Below are 9,997 nucleotides of genomic sequence, written 5' to 3'. Positions count from 1 at the left end.
CGAAAGAAACAGTCTTTCACAGATTACCTCGGCTTGCTGAAACGCTTCCAAGTAGTTAGATAGCAAGGATCTCCAAATGTCTTTCTTTCATCAAACCTGGTGACTCAGGTCTGTGCCTAGGACTGCTGGGACCCTTCTTCCATTCGCGCCTTCTCTCTTTCTTCCATAAGCTGCTTTGTCAACGCAATCTGCTCTTCCAGCAGGCGAATATTCTCCTTTTTCTGACGTTGACGCTCAAGATCTCGGAGAACTCCGCTGTGCAGCCTCTGAAAACACAAGGGACAGGGTTTATCACAGCCCGTTGGGTGCTGAATGCGATTAACCCCCACCCGGGCTCTAATCCCTCCTCCAGGGACGTTCACCATCCTGCCTTTGGAAGTCCTCTGCCACCATCTGTAGCCACAGCCACTTACCCTGGTTGGAATCGAAAACTACAGGAGCTGATAGCCGATATTGATAAGCTGACGGTACTACACCAAAAAGTGCTTTATCCGTACTCACTTCGGATGGGTGGGTTTACTAAGCGGTAAAGCTATTGAGCAAATAAATGCTATGCACCCGTAATTCCCATGCCATGCAGGATGGACATGATCTATAAAATCTTATTACCTCTGCCCTAAATCTTTACCAAATCAAACTAATCTCCCCAGAACTTCTCCTCTGCTTGGAGAGAACTTGGTGGCAAACTGGAAATTATTTTAAGAAAAACTGCCAGGTGTCTTCATCTGCTTCTTTCTGCTCATGTCTTCCTCTTCAAAAAATACCTTGTAAACTCTTGCTGCAAGGCTGATAAAAGCTCCACAACCTGCTTATGCCGAGCTCTTGAAAAAGCAAGGCACTTCATTCAAAAAATATCCCCTTTACCTAAGACCTTCATGATAAATAACACCTGCAACACAGACCAGCAGTTTTCAAACTGGTGAGTAAACCTCACCATGGGTGTAAAAAGCCCAAAGAAAATCCCAGCTGCTCTTTGTTTCCTCCATATCCTTTTTTTTTTTTCTCTCTCTCTGCTACCTGGAAGTTTTTTTTTCACTCTGATAATTAGGTGAAACGTTTAACCTTCACCTCTCTTTTTTTTGCCTTCGCAAAGCAAGTCATACTCTGCTGATTTAACTTGAACTCCTCGGGCAGGTGATACGCTTTTAGATACTCAGACACTTAATAGATTTCAAAGCAACAGTCATTAGCTTATCAGAAAATACGATACACAAGGACAGAAATATTACAAATGAGTAAAAACATGAAATGATTGTTGAGAGCCAACCCTGGCTCATATCTAAACCAAGCTGTGTGATCGCAGTCGTGTTTTAGCCCAACTAAAGACAAGAATCTTTAGTTAAGTTGAGTTAAAGCGTTATCTACCCGCCTAATTTACCAGCTCATGCTCAGCTCGGACTCAGGAATGAGAAAGTTTCACAGGTACCAAGGTTAGCTACTGGATACTGGAGACATGAATAAATTATTTAGCCTAATGGCAAAAAAAGATGAATAATTTATTTGACCTGTTTGAATGATGTCAAAATGCACATGCAAATAATTTATTTGAAAGCTGACCCTGAATCCTTTTAGAAGATGTTTGTGATTATTATTTGACAAGTTCTCACTTGGGAGTGTTTTAGTCCTCATCTAGAATGCCAATAACTGCACATTTCAAAGGCACTTATTTCTCCTGTCAAGATTAAAATAGAAAGGTTTTGTTTAAGAAATATTTTATCTTGTTAAGAAAATGCACAGACACATACATCAGCCAATAACCAAAACTCTCCCTGGAAATTAATCTAATAAAAACAGTTCCTTCCCATCAGCTTCCATCAACTGAACTCAGGTTACAAATTAGTAATCGCTACAGACAAAGTTCATAAACTCATTATTTCATTACTATTAGCTAATAACAATAAAGACGTGGGGAGGTACAACGTAATTGAACAATTACATCAAGAATGTAATTCCTTTTCCTTCATAAAACACAGCTATTCTGCAATCTTTCAGACGGTGAATGCCTTTATAATTTGAGTATCACGAGTGAGAAAGAGCTCTGATCTTCTCACCTTCTTCTTTTCTCAGAAGTTCAGCCTGCTTGTCTTCTGCATCAGTTTAGATAAATGTGCGCAAGCTCAAATTACTTTGTGCCTGGCATATCGATTTATAGAAGTCAAAAGTTTATTAATGTGCATAAGATAAACCTGAAATAATCCCTATGCCGGGACTGCAGAATAGCCACATTACTTATTTCCGTTACATTATCTAAATAACTGGGTCCCTTAAACCTGAAGCCATTATTCCCTGACTTGAACATGAAGAATTATAAAGAGAAAATCTCAGATTTCATTTATAAAAGATAAGCTTTCAGCTTTAGTGCTTCTGAATAGCAATTTAAGATTAAGTTGAACTGATTGCTGGAAGAAAGGAATTGAGCATTTTGGCTTCACTTCTGCAGCGGCAGCATCTTGAGGAATGATAATATCCCGGCAAACATACACAGATTAGCATCAAATTCAGCTTTTGGGATCACTTCTACTTCTTCGGGCACCTCTGCAGTCATGAGTTTCCTACGCAGAGTTCACCGGCTGTGCCCACGCCTGGGTGTTAGGAAGGATAGCGAAGAATAGACACTGGATCTGTCCCCCAAAACCACCAAGAGGTCTTTGTCGTTGACCAGCTGGATCCCTTGAGCCCTCCATCTCGATCTCCCCAGGCAGAAGCTTGCAGCAGCGACCTCGGGTGTAACAACCAAAGCAATTTAACGTAATTTTGCAAACCAAGCAACAGCTACAGCGGAGAGCAACAGAAACAGCCAAAGGGCAGCAAGTCCCTGTGTTCTTTCTGCTATCGTTAGGAATATATGAAGCAACCAGAGGGCATTAACCGAATCAACTCATTGGTGGATCCACCTGTCCCGTTACTAGAGACGCATTTCGTACCCTGGTAGAATGCACACCGCAAACTTGCAGCCGTGCCCTTAATTTACCCGTGTTTTGCACATGAGTTACAACGCGGTCTCTACGTAGCAGGGGACTGCCGTCTTGCTTAGTGCTCGGCATGGATCCTGACCAGGTACTCAATGTTTAGGTTCACATTCCTTGTTCAGCCTGTTACCTAAGGCGTTACTTCATGATACCCAGATCCCGCTCTGATGGTGGCATTACTTATTTACCCGTCAACTGTTTTATGCCTGTTACCCCTATAGAATATGCACGTTTTGTAAACGCTAATTTATTTTCACCATCTCTCTACAAGATGAAGGAGAGACATTAGCCAAAGATGAAGGTCAAAAATATCCATTAAGTTTCAGTGTCTCACCAAAACACCCAAGGGTGATTTTTTTCAAAGCATGTGTTGTCCTGGAGCACATGCTCAAAGTACAGCTCAATTTATTTCAGCTGTAGTTTAGGAGCATTTAGCACATATTCCTGCCAGACTTTCAGTGGCTCGAGGCAGGCACACTGAATTAGCTAGCAACCACCTCCAAAAATCTGAGTTTAAGTGATCTACCCAGCATGTATGTCAGCTCTGACAAATGCAGAGCCGTTACCCGCTGCCACTCCAAGGGACCAGCTTTCCTCTTCTTCCTACCGCCTGTGCCATTTGGCGTGTTTTCCAACTTCTGCAGCAAATTAACCTGCCTCTTTCCTTACCCAGATCAGTCTCATCCTCCAAGATCCATCAGTCTCAAGCACTGACGGAGACAACCTCTCGAGGGAAAAAAATGTAATCCTGGAAATACCGACTGCATCGTAAAGCCCGTGCAACAGGCAACTGAGCTGGGGTATGGACTAGCAACTTGAACTCTGGTGGTTTTTAAGTTCTGTCTGCTTCAGACCTTTAACAACAGTCATTTAACATAGGCTTTTTTTGTGTGCATTTTCTAGATTTTTTTGTAAATAAGGGCGGGGGGGAAATTCAGATGTGTGCTCTCCTATCAGTACCCATTTGGCTCATCAGCAGGGTCTAAACCTGCACGTTCATCGCCCAAACTTCTGTCGCTTGCAACATACCCATTCTGCAATCAGAGGACTTTTAGTCCCAGGCAGGATTTCTTTGTATAGAGACTCACCATCGCCTGACCTGCCACTTTTGGCCGTGGGGCTCTCTTCCACAAAGGGTACCTACCAGAAATTACCTGATTTTTGTAAATGTAGCACAAAACCCTTCCCTGTTTAATTATCACAGGGTATTTCTTTTAGCTTGCACTCTGCCTGTCCTGCCAGAAGGAGAAGGGAGCCGGGGCAGGCTGCTCGGTGCACAACACCGGTGTTTGCCCATCAGCAGGAAGCATTTCTGGAGCTCGGGAAAAACGGAGACAAGGAAAAAGCCTGGGAACTCTTCCAGGATGGTGCCTTTGGGCTTGGAGGGTGCAGGATTTCATCCCTCCTGCCTCGTAACCCCCTCGGCTGCTGCCGGGGATAAGGAAAACCGCCTGCAGCCAGCCTGACGGGCCTCCCCCCGGAGTTCTTAGCTGCTTGAACCTGAAGGGGGGAGCACAGTGGGGGGGGTAAGGGGGCGAGCGCGGGTCGGTGGCAAGACGCTGGGGCAAGCGGGCAAGCGAGAAGCAGGGGCACGGGGGAGACAGGGGGCAGGGGGCGGGGCTTGGTGCACGCAGGGGCGGGGCTCCGGGAGAAGGGGCGGGGCTCCGGGAGAAGGGGGGCATGCTCTGGGAGAGGGGCGATGCTCTGGGAGAGGGGGGCGGGGCTCCGGGAGAGGGGCGGTGCTCCCGGAGTGGGGGGCGGTGCTCCAGGAGAGGGGGCGTGGCTCCGGGGGAGGGGGGCGTGGCTCTGGCCAGACACCTCGGGTCGAGCCTCCAGGTGCGGGGGGGCGTGGCCTCGAACGAAGGGGCGTGGCTCGCCCTGGCGGTAGGCGTGGCCGCGGGCTCAGGGGCAGCCGTAGGGGGCGGGGCCCCGATTGCCCCCTCCTCCTTCTCTCTTCCCCCCCCCCCCCCCCTCCCGCGGCGGGTCACTCACCTCCCGCTCCCGCCGCTGCTGGACGTGTACGGCCACCACGGTGGCGATGGAGAGCAGCGCGGAGACGGCCAGCACCGCCCGGGAGTTCTTCGACATCGCCGGCGGCGGCGGGGCGGGCGGCGCGGGCCGGAGCCGCCTCGCTCGCCGCGGGGGGAAGGGAAGACGGGGGGGGGGGGAAGGAGGAGGTACGCCCCACCCCCCGGTCGATCGCCGAGCGCCGTCGAGGCAGGCCAGAGCAACGGAGCGCCGATGCGGGGGTTAGGTCGAGCGCCGCCCCGTCTTTGAGGGGGCGAGGCGGAGAAGGCCCGGGTCGAGCCCCGGGGCGGTGGGAGAGGGGAAGGCGGGTTGAAGTTGCCGTCCTCGGCCGCTTGCCCCGTTCCGTGGAGCGACCCCCGGGGCTCCCCGGCTTTCCTGACGGGGTTTGGGGTAGCTTTGCGCCTCACGGGCCCGGTGACCGGGGAGCAGGCCGCGGCCTCGGGGCCCTGAGGTGCGGCCCCTCGGCCTCGTCGCGGTGGGACGAGAGCGGGAACGGCGTCGAACGGCCGGCATTCGCCTAACCTGACCCTTCCCGACCGACCCCCTCAGCGTCACGGGTTGGGATTTTGCGGGAGGGTCGTCGCCTCGCCGCGGCCGGGCGCTTGTACGCCCTTCTGAGCAGAAAAAGCCAACGTCGGCGGAGAAAAGGGAGCCTTTGCCCCATCGACGCTGCTCCTGGGGAGAGCCCTGGGTGGGAGGGAGGAGGGCCGGCTGGTCCGGTGCCTCCCGGTGTCTTTCTGGAGGGAGCGTGTTTTTAGAGCTTCTTGCTGGCGTGCGTTTGCATTTCCAGTGCGGTTGCAGCTCTGAAAAACAAACAAAAGGAGGTTTCTTCTGAGTTCCAAGGAAGATTTTTGCCTTTATTGCACGAAGACCTCCGGTTCTGCACTTCCCTTGCCCAGAGAACCCAAATTGCATAGGACAAGCAGCTGGAGAAAGCAGCACTTCAATTGTTTGGTTTCTTCTCATTGTTCAGTGTGTGGCCTTAGGCCTCGTGTTTGGCAGTTTTTCGTGCTCTGAAGACAGCATTATTCCTCTCCCTGGGGGCTTTTCCCTGGCACCTCCTCACTAGAGTATCCCAGTGCTTCACAGACAGAGAAAAATTTATGTTCCCAGTGCTCCTGTGTGAGGGCAACAGATGGCTGTCGTGAATGACTTTGATCCACCATGTTCAGATGCGCTTCAGGCTTCAGCTGGAGGACTTCAGCCTTTCAGGGCACTTTCACCCTCTAACACGTTAAAGCAAACTTCCCCCTGGCTACTGTGGAGCAGGCAGAGGCTCAGGTCATGCTCCCAAAAAGCAGGGAACTCCTCAGCAGTCACTATCATCTGTTGCGTTGCCACCCAAATGAGCACATCAGAGGTGCAGAAGAGTGACTCTTACAAATGTATCAATTAAAAGGATGTCTAGTGGGGAGGTGGGATATACTGTGAGGTCTCTGTAAAACCCTAAAGGAGGTCAGGGAACAATCGTTCACCATTTCCCGCAGTCCAGGGGTAACCAGCGGGTGTGCGGGTAGCAAGCTTAGATCAAGTAAAAAGAAGGTCGCACCGTGTGCGAGCGAGTTGTGGAAGTCATTGCCCTGGTACTACAGAAGCTGAACTTGCCTGGGTGCTGTTTTTGTCTCACGAACTCCCTAAACCAGAAACGAACGGGAGGGTGGGAGGTTTATTGTGAAAGATATAGGCTTGTTCCTGACTCCTTCCTGTATGTTTTTCTCCAAGCATCTGCCACAGCTCGCTGCCAGGCAGGATGGTGGGGCACAAGGAATCTCAACCTCAGCAGGTACCACAGTCCCTGTCTCAAAACCAGGCTCAGACATTTCCAGTTAGAGCTTAGAAATGTTACAGAGCAGCTGCGGCGAAGGGGTGGCAGGGTCACATCCCCAGCCCTGTCCAGAGTGGAAGAGGAAAAGCAAACGTGTGAAGCCGATCCCTCCTCGTTACAATCTTTTCCATCTGTCTGCTGAATGGATGTGATTAAAATGAAAGGCAAAATTAGTGGGAATGATAATATTTCAATTGAGTCTAATAGTTTTGCTCACATTGGTGTGTTTACTGTTATTAAGACTTATGCATAAGTGCTTGTAATGTGTCCAAGGCCACTAGAGTGCCAAGAACAGGGTTGAGCCAGATGCACGGCGGATGTGAGCCAGCGCAGCGCCCTTGGCACCGGGGAAGGGCGCAGCTCACCCCGGCTGGAAGCCGAGCACCTCTACCCAAGCCTGGCATTAATCACTTGAGGGGCTAAAACCCCAGGCGGGGAACGTTCAGGCTGTGTTTTCACATCTGAGTTTCTTCCGTGGTAGTTCAGGTGTTCTCGCTCTCCTCCCTTCCCTCCTAAGGGCTGGCTCTTGCTGAAGTGCTCGCCTTCCCTGCCGTGGCCCTGGTCTTCTGCTTTGGGTGGTTGTCCCCTTCCCATGCTCAAGGTGAGCTCCTGCAGGGATGCAACCTTCCAGAAAGCCCAGCTGTGGACCAGATTAGCAGCTGGGTCTGGCTTAAAACCCTGCAACAATGTGGAAAAGGCCATTTACTTTTTCCTGAGACACTTTTCCAGCTGGGTTGGGTAAGCCTGGCCAGAGGCACGCTGCAGAAGCAGGGAAGTGGGGGTGCTGGAGGAGGGAGGCAGGAGCACCCAGCGGTGGTACCGCTGGGGAAAGCCCTTTTAGCTGGCGGTTGGCAGAAGGACAAGAAAGAAGGAGGTTTTAGAGTTCCCCCCAACGAACACAACCTTGACCGCCCCAGGCCCATTGCAGAGATGTCTCGCGGGGCTGACGGGGTTTGTGAGACTTGGCAGAGCAACGGTGACTCCTTGCAAGGGGCCGAGCTGCGTTGCCGATGCTCTCAAACAGAGAGCGAGGCAGAGGATGAGCTTGTGCTGAGGGAAACGTGGCTCAGGAGGGCCTCTTTTTTTGCTGGCTCTGCTGGTTGTTCTCCACATGAGATATCCTCAAACAAACGCCTTGGCTGCCAATAGCTGGTTCCTGGTGTGTGATGCCCATACCTGTCTTTGATGCCCTCTTTCCTGTGCCCTGGTTCCTCCTTTGCTGGCCTGGGCGTAGCGGCACGCGTCGTTTCGTGGAGACGGGGTTGAGCACCAGTCAGGGAAGGGTTGACTCACATGTGAAGGAGACTGTGAAAAGCTGAAGGCCATTTTACCCCTGGGCAAACAGCTCAGATCTCTACGGTGATCTTGGATAACATGTCTGAAGTCAATGCTTAAGGGGCATTTTTTATCCTGGTTTCCAAAGAAAATGAGGCTTGTGCAACCTCTGTGCCTCATCCACCCGCTCCCTCCCCTCTCTGCTCTTACACAGGCATTTGCCAGCCTCCTTGGTAAGGCTGCGTTGCAGGTCCTGTCTCAGTAAGACTTCCACGTTTATTTGCCCGTTCCAACCATTTTGACAGACGTGGAGGAGTTCTGGCTCAGCTTTCTGTAATGGGTGGTTACGCCGAGCAGGCTAGCATCCCATGAAGGGAAGGGGTGGCAGTGTCAGCTCAACCCTATATTAGCCACCAGAGAATCCATAAAACAGGGCGCTCAGTCGTAGCTTGCCTTAGCGCGTCACCGGTAGCACTAAAGCCTAAGGAAAACCCTGCAAAATATGGCAGGGGACGGAGATAAAGTTGGAAGTGAGCCTGTTTCCAGGTTCATGGCCTGAACCACAGCCCATCTCCTGCTCCATTTCTCCCATGAGGAACCAATCCCTCTTATCAAACTGCAAACAAACAAATAACAAGAAAAAAGAAAAACAAAAATCCCAAAGGTGTGTTTTCACAAAGCTTTCAGTTTGTTGGGTTTTTTCCCAGGGGTTTTGGTGAGCTAGCTGTCCTTCCCTTTTTGCAGAGCCAGCTCTTCCTCCCTCCTGGGTGGGCACGCGTGTGCGCTCGTGTGGGTGAGTTTGTGCGCACCCGGAGCACTCCAACCCCCCCCCCCCCCAAAAAAAAAGCCCAAACCCAACCTAAACCAAGTTCCCATCCGCTCCATGAAACCATTGGAGGAGGTTGCCGTTAGGAATTCTCCCCGGAGAGCCCAGCCCACCCGTCTCTCTCACACGCTTGGCCCCGGGCCAGGCTGGGGGGTCTGGGCGTGCGGGTGCCTGCACGCCGTCCGTCCGTCCGTCCATCAGCCAGAGGTCTCGGGATAGACACGGAGCTGAGCACACTGGAGAGCCTACTGAGGAGGGAAGCACGCTGTGCCCGCTGTTGTTGGCTTGATTTTCTTCTGGCAGTGCTAATAATAGCGGCGAGAAAATAGGAGTGCTGTGTTGTAGCGTATGAGAAATGGAATTATTGCCCCCCGCCCCAACGGTGGCAGCGTAGGCATGGAGTGTCCAGGTGCAGCCATCCTGGCCAGGCAGTAAATGTTTCTATCATCAGATTTGCTGGGGCAGGGTTGTGGTGTTGGTATTCAAAACCTTGAAAAATGCAGAGGGAAAAAATGGAAATGTATTGAAGTTTTTGTGTCCCTCCTCTGCAATTAAGAAGTAGGGTCACTGGGGGCTTCTCTGTGCACAGAGACTTGAAAAATAATTTTAAATAATGAAATGTATGTGTTAAAAATACCTTATTTCGACCAGGTTAGCCTCCTCTGCAGGCAGGCGGAGGTATGCCTGACTTGGGCGAGTTTTATTTTCTGCCGGGCACGAATGAAGTGAAAGCCACCATAGCTCATTCCCCCAGCGTTTGTATGTGGGCTTCGCAAGCCTCTGACCTGCTTTCACCATGAATTCAGATGAATTCTGCTTCTCGTCCTCTGTGGACAAGCCCTGGGTCCCCGATAGATCTTTTCAGGCAGGGGAAGCGACTCTGATCCTCCTGAAATTTTAAATGATGGGGAAAAGAGAAAACCAGGGAGGGGCAACCCTTCTTTTACTCCCTTGCTCGCAAGGGAGCAAGGAAGCTTTCCTTCCCTTTGCAGGGCAGCCTGCATAACAGTTACTTTTGATTTTAATTTCCCCGTGCGCTTCCTCCTTCCAGCGAGGAGGGCAGCCGCTACGTGA

At 51.1% G+C, this 9,997-nt stretch overlaps 1 protein-coding gene across 1 annotated transcript; it reads right to left on the bottom strand.

The window, feature by feature from the left end:
- Positions 1-35: 35 nt before the first annotated feature.
- Positions 36-5,145, bottom strand: PET117 (PET117 cytochrome c oxidase chaperone). Its single transcript, XM_069799880.1, has 2 exons — positions 4,962-5,145; positions 36-266 (listed from the first exon to the last, which is right to left on the bottom strand). Exons 1-2 carry the CDS (start codon positions 5,055-5,057, stop codon positions 117-119), a joined length of 246 nt encoding a protein of 81 aa, XP_069655981.1. The 5' UTR covers positions 5,058-5,145; the 3' UTR covers positions 36-116.
- Between the last annotated feature and the right edge of the window lie 4,852 nt (positions 5,146-9,997).

Source organism: Haliaeetus albicilla, chromosome 13 (genome assembly GCF_947461875.1).
Source record: "Haliaeetus albicilla chromosome 13, bHalAlb1.1, whole genome shotgun sequence".
Lineage (NCBI taxonomy): Eukaryota > Metazoa > Chordata > Aves > Accipitriformes > Accipitridae > Haliaeetus > Haliaeetus albicilla.
The sequence above is the reverse complement of the archived record's forward strand: the minus strand, read 5'-3'. Positions and strand labels throughout refer to the sequence as shown.